This window comes from Pristiophorus japonicus, chromosome 10, assembly GCF_044704955.1.
Source record: "Pristiophorus japonicus isolate sPriJap1 chromosome 10, sPriJap1.hap1, whole genome shotgun sequence".
NCBI classification, from domain to species: domain Eukaryota; kingdom Metazoa; phylum Chordata; class Chondrichthyes; family Pristiophoridae; genus Pristiophorus; species Pristiophorus japonicus.
The window spans coordinates 147,944,602-147,962,180 of record NC_091986.1 but is presented as its reverse complement, the minus strand read 5'-3'; the positions used below and the strand labels follow the sequence as shown (position 1 = coordinate 147,962,180).

General features: G+C 41.8%; 1 protein-coding gene across 1 annotated transcript in view; it reads left to right on the top strand.

The window, feature by feature from the left end:
• Nucleotides 1–17,579, top strand: part of cwf19l2 (CWF19 like cell cycle control factor 2) — a 265,425-nt gene that overhangs the window by 55,185 nt on the left and 192,661 nt on the right. Inside the window, exons 3-4 of the mRNA XM_070891309.1 lie at nt 7,039–7,152; nt 9,699–9,815. Of these exons, the coding sequence (XP_070747410.1) occupies nt 7,039–7,152; nt 9,699–9,815 (231 nt within the window). The remainder of the gene's footprint in view (nt 1–7,038; nt 7,153–9,698; nt 9,816–17,579) is intronic.

The window sequence follows — 17,579 nt, the reverse complement described above, 5'->3', positions numbered from 1 at the left end:
GCTCCCTCTAATGGCCCCGGCCTGCTGATGGTTTTGCAGGCCGGGACCGCGCCGATTTCCAGGCCGGGCTGCCGTACGTTGCTCCCTCTAATGGCCCCGGCCTGCTGACCATCCACAGTCAGTATGAGTGCACAAATCTTTTTATACTACACAAAACCAGAGCTGCTGAGACACACAATTCACAAAACCAGTGTATGCACAAGTTGCTTACGCGATATCACGCTCTCCGATTCCAGTGTGAGCTGCTAAACAGTCATTCACTCGCATCCCTTATACTAATCTTTACCTTTGATCACAACTTTCTATGTATACTACCAATAAATCATGGTACATCAAAGATACAGCAAATATACAACTATTTTAGTAAAATTCAGCTTTACAAGAGCCCAAGCTGGGATTTGAACTTCACATGACTAATCCAGGTTGATCACACCTCTGGTAACATTACCACAACACCAACGCAACAAATACCAACAGAATAACAGCATAAATTAAACAACCAGTCACTCAACTCTTCTAAATTTTTTTAATGCTGCAATAAAACTCTGCATTCCCTAAACAGAAGTAATTTGATTCCTCACGCAGGTCAGCCCTCTGATCTGTGGTGATAGATTTTGCTTTAAAATCCCCATACCCAATTTACAACCCATGCTCAGCAGAAAGCTGTTTTAACTTTTAACTCTTTGTGTGCTGGTCGCACAAACTGCGCAGAAAGAATAGTGAGGTACCCAATTAGTGTGAACCCTTGTTCCCACAATCCTCTTCCTCTTTATGGGCCCAAGTTTCCACATGATAAAAAACGGGTGCCCCTCCGAGCTGGGCGCCCGTTTTTCGCTCCTAAAACGGCGCCGGAAAAAAAACGACGATTCTGGAGCGTTCTGCAGCTCCTTGTCTGCTTGGCGTGGCGCCCAGGGGGGCGGAGCCTACACGCGCGCCGATTTTGTAAGTGGGCGGGTGCGGGTACTATTTAAATTAGTTTTTTTCCTGCCGGCAACGCTACACGTGCGCATTGGAGCGTTCGCGCATGCTCAGTGTGAAAAAAACATTGGCACTCGGCCATTTTTGTAGTTCTTTGTAGCTGTTTAATTTTTGAACATTTTTTAATAAAAGTACATTGCCATCAGCACAGAGGCTTCTTGTAGCAGTGAGAAGGATGCAGGAAGCCTCAAAGTTGAGGCAGCCATTTCCCGACGACCTTCCCCTTTTGCCAGTCCACTTTATTAAATCACAGCTCAGCTTACTAAAATTGGCCTTTCCCCAATTAAGAAATTTTCCTCCTGATCTATCTTTGCCCTTTTACATAACTACTCTAAATTTAACTGAATTGTGATCACGTATTTACCTACATAACAACGGTGACTACACTTCAAAAGTAATTCATTGGCTTTGAAACATTTTGGCATACCGTGAGGTCATGAAGGGCACTATATCAATGCAAATTCATTCCCTTTTAGATTACCAGCAAGTCTGGAGAAATTACAGGCTCTCTGGAGCAGGTACTTAAATAGTGTCAGATACTGCGACACTGAAACATACACTTACTATTATAGCTATAAAGCTGCCCAGATGTCAAGAGTAGCTTAATTATTCTATCATTTATGATAAGATACAAAAATAAAAACTTCAAATGCAGTTTTAAACAATGCAAATACTTAATCTTTGCTCATGTGTTTTTCTTCTATTTCCTATTTCCTCTGACATTTTATTAATTTTTTTGGTCTCTTTTAGCCTAATCTATCTCATTTATTCTAATTGTTTTGAAAAAATTTTACATTTTCTGCTTAATTCTTTTCCTTCTGGCTATCATCTGCTATTTTGGAGGCAGGAGTTACAAAAAGTTGGTCCTTGGCTTAAATGTCAAGTTTTCACCCATTCAAAGCCAAGTGATTGAAGAAGTCAAGTGAAAATGTCAAACTAGGAATGGTTGCCACCAGGCAAGTTATCTCATCAGTGGCACCCGCTTCTCTAGTATGCCCAGTTGTGACATAAGGGTTAATCTTATGATATAAAATGTAAATCTGATCCATGTCGTTGTTACCTCTACATTTGACTATTCCATTGCTCTCCTGGCTGGCCTCCCACCTTGCACCCTCCATAAACTTGAGCTCATCCAAAACTCTGCTGCCCATATCCTAATTCGCACCAAGTCCAGTACAATCATCACCATGTGCTTGCTGACCTAAATTGGCAACGCCTTGATTTTAAAATTCTTATCCTATTTACTAATACCTTCGTCCCTCCCTATCTCTAACTTATTTCAGCCCTACAACCCTTCGAGATCTCTGGGTTCCCCCAATTCTGCTTTTTGATAATCCCCCACTTCCTTTGCTTCACCACTGGGGACAGTGCCTTCAGCTGTCTGGGCCCTAAGCTCTAGAATTCCCTCCCTAAACCTCAGCACCTCTCTACCTCCCTCTCCCCCTTTAAAACGCTCCTTAAAACCTACCTCTTTGACCAAGCTTTTGGTTACCTGTCCTAATATCTCCTTATGTGCCTCGGTGTCAAATTTTGTTTGATAACGCTCCTGTGAAGTGCCTTGGCATGTTTTACTATGTTAAAGGTGCTATATAAATACGTTAAAAATTCTTTCATTGCGATTTCAAGTAGGCATTTCTTAGGCAAATAAGATCAACCTATTTATTACTGTTTAAATATTGTTATGAATGTTAATTAGTCTACATCTTTGTGAATTAGAAATTAAAGTCCATTTTGAGGAAACTTAAAAGGAATTTTCATTATACCAAAATAACAATTGCCAAAGTATAATGATTAGCTTGAATTTGAATATGTAAACCAATATCATTAGAAAATTGTCTGTTCAGTAACTGAAATACTACAGTTGCTTTCTAAACCGTTGAAAGTGCCACAGCACTTTCCTAGAAATAGTGGATGCATTGGTGGTCATTTTCCAACATTCAATACACTCTGGATCAATTCTTATGGACTGGAGGGTAGCTAATGTAACCCCACTTTTAAAAAAAGGAGGAAGAGAAAAAACAGGGAATTATAGATCGGTCAGCCTGACATCAGTGGTGGGGAAAATGTTGGAATCAATTATTAAAGATGTAATAGCAGCGCATTTAGAAAGCAGTGACAGGATCGGTCCAAGTCAGCATGGATTTATGAAAGGGAAATCATGCTTGACAAATCTTCTAGAATTTTTTGAGGATGTAACTAGTAGAGTGGACAAGGGGGAGCCAGTGGATGTGGTGTATTTAGACTTTCAAAAGGCTTTTGACACAGTCCCACACAAGAAATTAGCGTGCAAAATTAAAGCACATGATATTGGGGTAATGTACTGACGTGGATAGAGAACTGGTTGGCAGACAGGAAACAAAGAGTAGGAATAAACAGATCCTTTTCAGAATGGCAGACACTGACTAGTGGGGTACCGCAAGGTTCAGTGCTGAGACCCCAGCTATTTACAATATACATTAATTATTTAGACGAAGGAATTGAATGTAATATCTCCAGGTTTGCAGATGACACTAAGCTGGGTGGCAGTGTGAGCTGTGAGGGGGATGCTAAGAGGCTGCAGGGTGACTTGGACAGGTTAGGTGAGTGGGCAAATACATGGCAGATGTGGTATAATGTAGATAAATGTGAGGTTATCCACTTTGATGGTAAAAACAGGAAGGCAGATTATTATCCTGAATGGTGACAGATTAGGAAAAGGGGAGGTGCAACGAGACCTGGGTGTCATGGTACATCAGTCATTGAAAGTTGGCATACAGGTACAGCAGGCGGTGAAGAAGGCAAATGGCATGTTGGCCTTCATAGCGGGAGGATTTGAGTATAGGAGCAGGGAGGTCTTCAGTTGTACAAGACCTTGGTGAGGCCACACCTTGAATATTGTGTACAGTTTTGGTCTCCTAATCTGAGGAAGGACATTCTTGTTATTGAGGGAGTGCAGCAAAGGTTCACCAGACAGATTCCCGGGATGACAGGACTGAATTATGAAAAAGACTGGATCGACTAGGCTTATATTCAGTGGAATTTAGAAGAATGAGAGGGGATCTCATAGAAACATATAAAATTCTGAGGGGATTGGACAGGTTAGATGCAGGAAGAATGTTCTCGATGTTGGGGAAGTCCAGAACCAGGGGTCACAGTCTAAGGATAAGGGGTAAGCCATTTAGGACCGAGATGAGGACCGTTGTGAGCATGTGGAATTCTCTACCACAGAAAGTTGTTGAGGCCAGTTCGTTAGATATATTCAAAAGGGAGTTAGATGTGACCCTTACGGCTAAAGAGACAAGGGGTATGGAGAGAAAGCAGGAATTGGGTACTGAAGTGCATGATCAGCCATCATATTGAATGGTGGTGCAGGCTCGAAGGGCCGAATGGCCTACTCCTGCACCTATTTTCTATGTTTCTATGTTAGCACGGATGTTTTAGAGTCATATCTAGGGATAGTTTTGACAGTTGAACAGTCATATTGTTGGACCAGTTGTGAATTGTGTCTATGAATTTTAAAACAAATTGTATATTTACATAGCTTACATCAAGCCCAAAATGACTATGAAATCAAGGGGTTGGGGGTAATATTAGCATGGATAGAGGATTGGCTAACTAACAGAGAACGCAGAGTCGGGATAAATGGTTCATTCTCTGGTTGGCGACCAGTAACTAGTGGGGTGCCGCAAGGATCAGTGCTGGGACTCCCAACTATTTACAATCTATATTAACGACTTGGAAGAAGGGACTGAGTGTAACGTAGCCAAGTTTACTGACAATGGGAGGAAAAGCAATGTGTGAGAAGGACACAAAAAATGTGCAAAGGGACATAGGCAGGCTAAGTGAGTGGGCAAAAATTTGGTAGATGGAGTATAATGTTGGAAAGTGTGAGGACATGCACTTTGGCAGAAAAAAATCAACGAGCAAGTTATTATTTAAATGGAGAAAGATTTCAAAGTGCCGCAGTACAGCTGGACTTGGGGGTACTTGTGCATGAAACACAAAAGGATAGTATGCAGGTACAGCAAGTGATCAGGAAGGCCAATGGTATTCTTGGCCTTTATTGCAAAGGGGATGGAGTATAAAAGCAGGGAAGTCTTGCTACAGCTATACAAGGTATTGGTGAGGCCACACCTGGAATACTGCAGTTTTGGTTTCCATATTTACGAAAAGATATAATTGCTTTGGTGGCAGTTCAGAGAAGGTTCACTAGGTTGATTTCGGAGATGAGGGAGTTGACTTATGAGGAAAGGTTGAGTAGGTTGGGCTCTACTCATTGGAATTCAGAAGAATGAGAGGTGATCTTATCGAAACGTATAAGATTATGAAGGGGCTTGACAAGGTGAATGCAGAGAGGATGTTTCCACTGATGGGGGAGACTAGAACTCGAGGGCATGATCTTAAAATAATGGGCCGCCCATTTAAAACCGAGATGAGGAGGAATTTCTTCTCTGAGGGTTGTAAATCTGTGGAATTCGCTGCCTCAGAGAGCTGTGGAAGCTGGGACATTGAATAAATTTAAGATAGAAATAGACAGTTTCTTAAACGATAAGGGGTTATGTGGAGCGGGCAGGGAAGTGGAGCTGAGTCCATGATCAGATCAGCCATGATCTTATTGAATGGCGGAGCAGGCTGGAGGGACAGTATGGCCTACTCCTGTTCCTATTTCTTATGTTCTTGTATCTTGCAGCCGACCTTGCCTGTGCTGGCTCTTTGAAAAAGCTATCCAATTAATCCCATTTGCCAGCTCTTTTCCCTTATCCCTGCAAATTTTTTCCAATACATTTTGGTCAGGATACTGGGAGAACTCCTCGCTCGTCTTCAAATAATCGTGAAATCTTTTACATTCATCTGAGAGGGCAGACAGGACCTCGGATTAACGTCTCATCTGAAAGATGCCACCGCTAAAAGTGCAGCACTTCCTCAGTATTTCATTGATGTGTCACTAGATTATGTGCTCAAGTTGTTGCAGTGGGCCTTGAACCACAACCTTGTGATTCAGGCCCGAGTGCTATGACTGAGCCAAGGCTGACACATATATTGGGATGTTTTTAAACAAGAGGTGTTTCTTTGCAATAAATCATAGAATCGTAGAAATTTATGTCACAGATGGAGGCCATTTGGCTCATAGTGTCTGTGCCAGCCGAAAGGGCTATTCACCCTAATCCCACTTTCCAGTTCTTGATCCTTAGTCCTGTAGGTTACGGCACATCAAGTGCATATCCAGGTACTTTTTAAATGCATTGAGGCGTCTTCCTCAACCACCCTTTCAGGCAGGGAGTTCAAGACCCCCACCATTCTCTGGGTGAGTGAAAAATATTCTCAACTCCCCTCTACTCCTTCTATCAATTACTTTAAATCTATGTCCCCTGGTTATTGACCTCTCTGCTAAGGGAAATAGGATCTTCCTATTCACTCTGTCTAATCCCCTCATCATTTTATACGTGTCAGTTAAGTCTCCCCTCAGCCTCCTCTGTTCCAAAGAAAACAACCCCAACCTATCCAATCTTTCTAGCTAAAATTCTTCAGTCCTGGCAAAATCCCTGTAAATCTCCTCTGTACCCTCTCAAGTGCAATCTTTCCTGTAGTGTGGTGACTAGAACTGTATGCAGTACTCTAGCTGTGGTCTAACCGATGTTTTGTATAGTTCGAGTATAACTTCCTTGTATGCTATGACTCGGCTAATAAAGGAAAGCATCCCGTATGCCTTCTTAACCACCTTATCTACCTGTCCTGCTAACCTTCATGGATCTGTGGACATGCACTTCTCAGTAAACTTCTCATCCTAGCATTTGTTGTGTATTCCCTTGCCTCATTAGTCCTCCCCACGTGCATTACCTCACACTTCTCCTGATTGAATTCCCTTTGCCACTTTTCTGCCTACCTGACCAGTCCATTGATATCTTCCTGCAGTCTACAACTTTCTTCCTCAGCACACGACCAATTTTTGTATGATTTGCAAACTTCTTAATCATGCTCCCTACATTGAAGTTTAAATCATTGGTATGAAATAGTAAGATGTGAATTCATATAGTGGTAATTTTTCTGATTTTTAAACAGTTAAAATGTGCACTCTTGCAGGAACATTCTGTTAATTCCAAGAAGAAAAAGGAGAAAAAATCAAAGAAAAACAAAAAAGAAAAGAAGAAAAAGAAGCTAATGGAAAAAACTGATGAATTCAGTGACAGTTCTTCTGTACGTATAGGCTTAAAATAGGAAAACAAGGCATCTAACAAAGTTTTTATGTTGCTGTGACTGCTATAAATGGAACAAAAACACATACAACCATTTAAAAATTGTAATTATAATTGTGTAACACTCATTTTCTGGCTACACCTTTCCCTGATTGGCAGTATTGACCGCTAGAGAGCTTAGAATTCAAGAAGATGGGATTTCAGCCGTTCCACCCCCCATTGGGCAGGCCAGGTGCTGTTTATGAAATACTGTGCCTCAACAATGTCTTTAACCAAGTTTCAGGGGAGCTCCCTTACTGGGGCGGTATGGCATTTCTAGTTCCGACACCGGTCACCTGGTCTGAATGAGTGAGGCTACCAATAAGCAAAGCAAGGCGAATGCCAAGTTGTGGACTGTTTTGTGCTGTTGGCCAGTCTCCAATATGAAGTAGGTTGAGAGTCCTTGTAATCTGCAGAGACCAGAGACTTTCATCCCAAGCATCCAGGATAAATTCAAGCTGAAGACTTGGAGGTGAAAAGAGTGTTTTAGTTCAGTCTGCACCATTCAGTCCTTGGTGGACACAGAAATTCTGGATCAGTGAGATAATAGTGGAATGTAGGGGGCAAGTTGATAGATACAACTCAGAAATACTCTATTTGTTGATTCTAGCTGGCAAAACTCCAAACTGTTGCTGAAAACAACAACTTGCATTTATATAGCGCCTTTAACATAGTAAACCATCCCAAGGTGCTTCACAGGAACATTGTCGGGCAGAATTTGACGACCAGTCACTTAAGGAGATATTAGGACAGGTAACCAAAAGCTTAGTCAAAGAATTGGGTTTTAAGGGGCGTCTTAAAGGAGAAGAGAGAGGTGGAGAGGCAGAGAAGTTTTGGGAGGGAATTCCAGACCTTAGGGCCTGGACAGCTGAAGGCACAGTCGCCAATGGTGGGGTGAAGGATGCACAAGAGGCCATAATTGGAGGAATGCAGATTTCTTGGAGGGTTACAGGCTGGAGGAGGTTACAGAAATTTGGAGGGACGAGGTCATGGAGGGATTTGCACCCAAGGATGAGAATTTTAAAATCAAGGCGTTACTGGACCAGGAGTCTAATGTAAGTCAGCAAGCACAGGGGTGATGAGTGAACATCAGAATGCAGAAGGATTTTAATATTTGTTTTTAAGGGGCAGAAAGATTGAGATTTTTGGCACATGTGTCACTGAATAAGCTTTGTATATAGTGTTTTAAAATATTGCACTGATCAACATTATACAATGTATTTGTGCCTTTTTAAAAGCATAGTTTAATGGATTAAATTAATGTTACTGATAATTTATTAACTGAAACACACAATTCAATAAATCATGTGGCCACTCTCATATACAATTCAATAAATTTGAATGTATTAGTTGCTTTATTGTCAATTCAGCTGTAAACTTCTTCAATTGTTATTCAGACTTTAGCAACTACTGTGACCTTGGACAATTTAACATTATCAAGTAGGTGACTCAAAAGCATGATATTCACTTGGATGGTCAGGTCCGCTGCTATTGATCTTGGGTCGTTCATTTGCTTTTTTAATGTATGACAAGTAGAGAATATTCTTTAGAAGACCAACAGATAATTATATGCACAAACTGAGATTCATCCCATTTACAATTTTATTAAATCGGCTACGAATTTTTATTCGATTAATTTGTGACAAAGCTGAGCAAATATCAATTAAGCAAAGCCAAAAGTGAAAGAAACAGAAAATTGTTTATCTGGAGCAATAAATAATTTTGTCTCCTGGATGAACAGTTCTATAAACCCATCCTAAAATCAACTATGTTGATGAGCATTCAATATTTTAAGCAACAATCTGTTTTGCGGATAAACATCTGTCAATCTTGTGAATGTTTAAATTTGAATTAACTTTCTATTGACTCCTTCAACTACTTTAACCTTTTTGAACCATTATCTTACTCTGCCTTAGTATCATATACAAAACATTTTTTAAATATATTTATATTTGTCAATGCATCCTAAACTAAAATGTACATTTTGAACGTAGTGACCCATGAAACAATGATGTTTGAAAATAATTGCCTGATTATCGGAAGATTTTAAAATTGACTAGAAGTGATCTTGAATACTGTATGTCATTAACCCTGCTATGTTTTTTGTGGATTCTAGACTTTAGGAATTTAAGATAACTAAAATGTTACTGGCACATTGAGTGTCTTTAATAAGGAAAAAATAATTAAATCAATCTTTGAAATCTAAAACATTAATACGAAAAGATGGTAAGAATTTTAAGTTCGACATTGAATAGTCAGTTAGGATTGCGGAAGGAAATTAAATGCATTTGGATATGAAGTCATTGCTGTTTCATCTTTGGTATTAGTGTAAGGTGCTCATGTAATATTGAATTGACAAAGGTGAAAGAAGTTGTTAATAGGAAATGCATGATCAGTATGATAGTTACATACTTTGACTGTGAAATCCCTTAAAATTAGACTAATTGGATCCTATTGATACACTTGTCATAGTTAATGGAGAGTATTTTAATTGATTTTATGCTTCAGGGTTCAGAGGTAGAATGGATTGAAGCTGCTACTGGATCCAATCCTGGCAGCAGTAAAATGCCCTGGAAGGTCAAGGAAGAGCACTTAAGTTCTGCAGAAAAAACAGACACTGCTCAGGTATGAAAGAACTTTTCAGGACTTCAGAATATTACAATATAGAAACAAGTCCATGCTGGAATACACAGCAGGTTACTGCTTTGATGAAGTACACCCAAAGCATTATTTCCAGCATTTTCTGTTTTTATTTCTGATTTCCAATATTTGTAGTTTTTCATTAGCCATTTTGTCTTATTCACCCCAAGTCCTTTAATATTTCTTCTTTTCAAGCAACTATATAATTCCCTTTTAAAAGTGCATATGAACTCTGCTTCAACAACAGTTTGTGGCAGCAAATTCTGCATTCTAACTACTCTCAAATGTACAGGCCCGGAGTGTGTGGTGGACATCTAGACGCGGAAATGCTGAAGTTGTGGTCAGTCATTCACTGCTCCGACACTGGCTGTGCTCTGACCGCACACAGCCGGCAATCAGGGAAACTGATGAAAACTTGGGCTTTTCTGCGGTAATATTGCTGTTAAATACCCCATTAAAAGTTAGGCTTCGTTAGATTAAGTGTCATCATCATAGGCAGTCCCTCGAAATCGAGGAAGACTTGCTTCCACTCTAAAAGTGAGTTCTTAGGTGGCTGATCAATCCAATGCGGGAATTACAGTCTCTCTCACAGGTGGGGCAGACAGTGGTTGAAGGAAAGGGTGGGTGGGGAGCCTGGTTTGCCGCACGCTCCTTCCGCCGTCTGCGCTTGATTTCTGCATGCTCGCGGCGACGAGACTCGAGGTGCTCTGCGCCCTCCCGGATGCTCTTCCTCCATTTTGGGCGGTCTTGGGCCAGGGATTCCCAGGTGCCAGTGGGGATGTTGCACTTTATCAAGGAGGCTTTGAGGGTGTCCTTGAAACGTTTCCTCTGCCACCTTGGGCTCGCTTGCCATGTAGGAGTTCCGAGTAGAGCGCTTGCTGCAGATCTTCCTCGCTGCAATGCTCCATCTCACTCTCAGCAAGCTCCCCGCTGGAGTGGAAATAAACTATAGAACCAATGGGAACCTGTTCAATCTTCGCCGCCTGCAGGCTAGATCCAAGGTCGTCCCATCCTCTGTCATCGAACTACAGTACGCGGACGACGCTTACGTCTGCGTACACTCAGAGACCCAACTCCAAGCCATCGTCACCACCTTCACCAAGGCGTACTAAAGCATGGGCCTTACACTAACCATCAGTAAGACAAAGGTCCTCCACCAACCTGACCCCGCCACTGCCCCATGATCATCAAGATTAGGTGTCATCATCATAGGCAGTGCCTCGGAATCGAGGAAGACTTGCTTCCGCTCCTGAAGTGAGTTCTTTGGTGGCTGAATAGTCTGATACGAGAGCCACAGTCCCTGTCACAGGTGGGACAGATAGCCGTTGAGGGAAGGGGTGGGTGGGACTGGTTTGCCGCATGCTCTTTCCGCTGCCTGCGCTTGATTTCTGCATGCTCTCGGTGTTGAGACTTGAGGTGCTCAGCACCCTCTCGGATGCACTTCCTCCACTTAGGGCGTTCTTGGGCCAGGGACTCCCAAGTGTCAGTGGGGATGTCGCACTTTATCAGGGAGGCTTTGAGGGTGTCCTGGTAGTGTTTCCGCTGCCCACCTTTGGCTCGTTTGCCGTGAAGGAGCTCCAAGTAGAGCGCTTGCTTTTGGAGTCTCGTGTCTGGCATGCGAACTATATGGCCTGCCCAGCGGAGCTGATCGAGTGTGGTCAGTGCTTCAATGCTGGGGATGTTAGCCTGAACGAGGTCGTTGTGCGCCTGTCCTCCCAGGGGATTTGTAGGATCTTGCGGAGACATTGTTGGTGATATTTCTCCAGCAACTTGAGGTGGCTGCTGTACATGGTTCATGTCTCTCAGCTGTACAGAAGGGCAGGTATTACTACAGCCCTGAGGACCATGAACTTGGTGGCAGTTTTGAGGGCCTGGTCTTCAAACACACTTTTCCTCAGGCGGCCGAAGGCTGCACTGACGCACTGGAGGCAGTGTTGGATCTCGTTGTCGATAGGAGGCTCCCGAGATATGGGAAGTGGTCCACGGTGTCCAGGGCCGCGCCGTAGATCTTGATGACTGGGGGGCAGTGCTGTGCGGCGAGGACAGGCTGGTGGAGGACCTTTGTCTTAACAGATGTTTAGCGTAATGCCCATGCTGTAACTGGGTTTTAACAGTGTATTGACTGCTAACCAAACATTATGGCCTTAAAAAAACTACTAATTTAAATTTTGTATTGTGTCAAATTTCATCATTTTAATAAAAATGATGATTTTCAAGAAACTTAAGTTTTTAATATTTTTTTAAAGTTTCTTCATATTTATTTCAGGGTTCACCTTTCCACTTGTGAGGGCCCCAATCTTTGTTTTGCTCTCTCTAACATTTTTAAAAAGTCAAAAAAAAAGCAACTTTTTAACTTTCTGGTTCTGTTTGTGAGAATTCTGCATTGTGATTCGCTGCTTAGACAGCCCGCTGACCTGCTATGGGATTTCCACTACGCTACACTGATCTCAATTGTATGTCGAAAAAGGCGACCATTTCGCCACAGAAATTGCGAGATCTTTGTGCCAGCTTTCTTCGGGGCCAGCAGCGAACACCTTTGCTTTGCTGCTGACCGGAAATTCTGGGCCATAGATTTTTGTGATTATCTTTGTGCCATCCTGTTACTATCTTGCTAACCATCGGAAACAATTATCACTGTTTACTCTATCATAATCTTGAGGGCTCCGACCAAATCTCACATCAACCCTCATTTTAAAAAAAAAAAGCTCTAACTTCTCAATTCTCTCCATGACTGTAATGCCGTATCCTTGGTCCTCCTGCAATCTTTCACCATCCTTGTCACAATTTGCCATTGTAGGGCATCTCCTTCATCTTTGCTTTTATTTTTAAAACAAATTCTATAAGATTGGTAAAGCACAACCTTCCTCTTAGAAATTCATGCTTATTAACTCATATTTCTCCAAGTGATTAGTAATTTTGTACTGTATTATATATTGTACTGTATTATATATTGTAGTAGTATACAATTATACTAAGATTAACTGACCTATAATTTCCTGGCTTATCCCTGTTCGCTTTTTTGCTACCCTCCAATCCTCTAGCATAATTTTCCTTTCCATTGAATTTGGGAAAATCATTGTCTGAGCCTTCACTCTTTTGCCAACAAAGTACTTATTTAGGATAACTGTCATTCTCTGATTCTCCATTACAAGCTTGCCTTTTCCATCTCTTAATGACCCTAATCCTACCATGACTGTGCTCTTCTAATGTGCCATAGGAAGTCTTTGTATTGTTTTTGTATGTTTTTTTTAAATTTTCTGTCCCACTCCGTCTTAGGCTTTTGAATCTCCCTTTTTATATTTGTCTCGCTTTCTTTTTTTTAAATTATCTGCTCGGAATCACTAAACACTTTTTTTCTCAATTTGAAATTTTATATAATTTCTGTGTATCCATGGGACCCCAACCTTCAATGAACCTTTGGCTTTATTAGAATGTATTTTATTTATGTCTCCTGTTCTTCCTTTGCTGGTCTCTGGTTCCATTTTCCAATTATTCCTTCCATTTGATATGGGCATGGTTTGTTTTTATCTTGCTCCAATTTACTCTTTCCAGACAAATACTCGTGTCCTCAGCTTTTCTGTTTCTTTTTCTTTTATAGTTTTAATTCTTAATGCTAAATCTAATTGCATTGTGACCACTATTTCACAAATGATTATCTACTTACTCTATTTCATTTCTCAGAACCTAGTCATCCATCCTTGTTGAAATAACAATTTATTGACTGAGAAAACTGTCTTTAACTACAAAATATAACCCTTATTCAGCACAAACTTTTTCCTGATTCCAATATTTTTGGGATAATTATGTTCTCCTGCAGTTATAATTCTATCATCAATACTTGCCTCTGTAATTTTCTACAAATTTCATCCTCTATTTCCTTTCCATTGTTCTCCCAGTAATATGACCATTCACATATTATTCCTCACTCAATCCAAAGGGATTTGGCTTGGACCACTTCTCTATTTAAGTCCTTATGCTCCAGTGCTATGATAGAAACATAGAAAATAGGTGCAGGGGTAGGTCATTCGGCCCTTCAAGCCTGCACCACCATTTAATAAGATCATGGCTGATCATTCACCTCAGTACCCCTTTCCTGCTTTCTCTCCATACCCCTTGATCCCTTTAGCCGTAAGGGCCATATATCCCTCTTGAATATATCCAATGAACTGGCATCAACAACTCTCTGCGGCAGGGAATTCCACAGGTTAACAACTCTCTGAGTGAAGAAGTTTCTCCTCATCTCAGTCCCAAATGGCTTACCCCTTATCCTTAGACTATGTCCCCTGGGTCTGGACTTCCCCAACATCGGGAACATTCTTCCTGCATCTAACCTGTCCAGTTCAGTCAGAATTTTATATGTTCCTATGAGATCCCCTCTCGTCCTTCTCAACTCCAGTGAATACAGGCTCAGTCAATTCAGTCCCTCCTCATATGTCAGTCCTGCCATCCCGGGAATCAGTCTGGTGAACCTTCGCTGCACTCCCTCAATAGCAAGAACGTCCTTCCTCAGATTAGGAGACCAAAACTGAACACAATATTTCAGCTGAGGCCTCACCAAGGCCCTGTACAACTGCAGTAAGACCTCCCTGCTCCTATACTCAAATCCTCTAGCTATGAAGGCCAACATATCATTTGCCTTCTTCACCGCCTGCTGTACCTGCATGCCAACTTTCAATGACTGATGTACCATGACACCCAGGTCTCGTTGCACCTCCCCTTTTCCTAATCTGTCACCATTCAGATAATATCCTGCCGCCTTGTTTTTGCCACCAAAGTGGATAACCTCACATTTATCCACATTATACTGCATCTGCCACGCGTTTGCCCACTCACCTAACCTGTCCAAGTTGCCCTGCAGCCTTTTAGCGCCCTCCTCACAGCTCACACCGCCTCCCAGCTTAGTGTCATCTGCAAACTTGGAGATATTACACTCAATTCCCTCATCCAAATCATTAATGTATATTGTAAATCGCTGGGGTCCCAGCACTGAACCTTGCGGTACCCCACTAGTCAGTGTCTGCCATTCTGAAAAGGACCCGTCTATCCCAACTCTCTGCTTCCTGTCTGCCAACCAGTTCTCTATCCACGTCAGTACATTACCCCCAATACCATGTGCTTTAATTTTGCACACCAATCTCTTGTGTGGGACCTTGTCAAAAGCCTTTTGAAATTCCAAATACACCACATCCACTGGTTCGCCCTTGTCCACTCTACCAGTTAAATCCTCAAAAAAATTCCAAAAGATTTGTCAAGCATGATTTCCCTTTCATAAATCCATGCTGACTTGGACCAATCCTGTCACTGTTTTCCAAATGTGCTGCTATTCCATCTTTAATAATTGATTCCAACATTTTCCCCACTACTGATGTCAGACTAACTGGTCTATAATTAGCCGTTTTCTCTCTCCCTCCTTTTTTAAAAAGTGGTGTGACATTAGCTACCCTCCAGTCCATAGGAACCGATCCAGAGTCGATAGACTGTTGGAAAATGATCACCAATGCATCCGCTATTTCTAGGGCTACTTCCTTAAGTACTCTGGGATGCAGATTTCAGGCCCCGGGGATTTATTGGCCTTCAATCTCATCAATTTCCTGAACACAATTTCCCGCCGAATAAGGATTTCCTTCAGTTCTTTCTTCTCACTAGACTCTCGGTCCCGTAGTATTTCCGGAATGTTATTCGTGTCTTCCTTCGTGAAGGCAGAACCAAAGTATTTGTTTAACTGGTCCGCCATTTGTTTGTTCCCCATTATAAATTCACCTGAATCTGACTGTAAGGGACCTACGTTTGTTTTCACTAATCTTTTTCTCTTCACATATCTATAGAAGCTTTTGCAGTCAGTTTTTATGTTCCCAGCAAGCTTCCTCTCATACTCTATTTTCCCCCTCCTAATTAAACTCTTTGTCCTCCTGGGCTGTATTACAAAATTCTAGCAGTCCTCAGGTTTGCTGCTTTTTCTGGCCAATTTATATGCCTCTTCCTTGGATTTAACACTATCCTTAATTTCCCTTGTTAGCCACGGTTGAGCCACCTTCCCCGTTTTATTTTTACTTCAGACAGGGATGTACAATTGTTGAAGTTCATCCATGTGATCTTTAAATGTTTGCCATTGCCTATCTACCGTCAACCCTTTAAGTATCACTCGCCAGTCTATTCTAGCCTATTCACGTCTCATACCATCGAAGTTACCTTTCCTTAAGTTCAATACCCTAGTCTCTGAATTAACTGCGTCACTCTCCATCTTAATAAAGAATTCTACCATATTATGGTCACTCTTCCCCAAGGGGCCTCGCACAACAAGATTGTTAATTAGTCCTTTCTCATTACACATCACCCAGTCTAGGATGGCCAGCGCTCTATTTGGTTCCTCGCCATATTGATCTAGGAAACCATCCCTAATACACTCCAGGAAATCCTCCTCCACCACATTGCTACCAGTTTGGTTAGCCCAATCAATATGTAGATTAAAGTCGCCCGTGATAACTGCTGTACCTTTATTGCACGCATCCCCAATTTCTTGTTTGATGCTGTGCCCAACCTCACTACTACTGTTTGGTGGTCTGTACATAACTCCCAATAACGTTTTCTGCCCTTTGGTATTCTGTCGCTCCACCCATACCGATTCCACATCATCCAAGCTAATGTCCTTCCTTACTATTGCATTAATTTCCTCTTGAACCAGCAACGCCACCCCACCTCCTTTTCCTTTCTGTCTATCCTTCCTGAATGTTGAATACCGCTGAATGTTGCGTTCCCAGCCTTGGTCACCCTGGAGCCATGTCTCCGTGATAGCAATTACATCATATCCGTTAACTGCTATCTGCGCAGTTAATTCGTCCACCTTATTCCGAATACTCCTCGCATTGAGACACAGAGCCTTCAGGCTTGTCTTATTAACACCCTTTGCCCCTTTAGAATTTTGCTGTAATGTGGCCCTTTTTGCTTTTTGCCTTGGGTTTCTCTGCCCTCCACTTTTACTTTTCTTCATTCTATCTTTTGCTTCTGCCCCCATTCTACTTCCCTCTGTCTCCCTGCATAGGTTCCCATCCCCCTGCCATATTAGTTTAACCCCTCCCCAACAGCACTTGCAAACACTCCCCCTCGGACATTGGTTCCGGTCCTGCCCAGGTGCAGACCGTCCGGTTTGTACTGGTCCCACCTCCCCCAGAACCGCTTCCAATGTTCCAGGAATTTGAATTCATCCCTTCTGCACCACTCCTCAAGCCGTCTGAGCTATCCTGCGATTCCTACTCTGATTAGCACGTGGCACTGGTAGCAATCCTGAGATTACTACTTTTGAGGTCCTACTTTTTAATTTAGCTCCCAGCTCCCTAAATTCATCTATAATTAATAACCCTGCCCTTCCTCCCTTTTTTCCTTCCCTATCTCTCCTGAAAATATTATACCCCAACATTGTTGATTGCTAACTAGGACCTAGGTACAGTTTAAGTTACTGGTATTATGTCCTGATTTTCTATTTTAATCAATGACTGGTTCTCCAGTTTTGTTTTTTATTGTCTCTGCAATAATATACATAGATTTTAGTTTGGATTTTCCTGAAGGCTCACAAACACAATTTTCTTGGATATCTTTCAAAGACCACTTCACTCAGCTAGAGTTTTCACTAAATCCAACTATTTGACAATGTTTCATAATTTTAACTACATTTTTACCACAGATCATGTAGGGTATTCATTAATGTTTGGTTGAGGGTCACAATCCCAAGAAATGTCAGATGCTGACTGACAT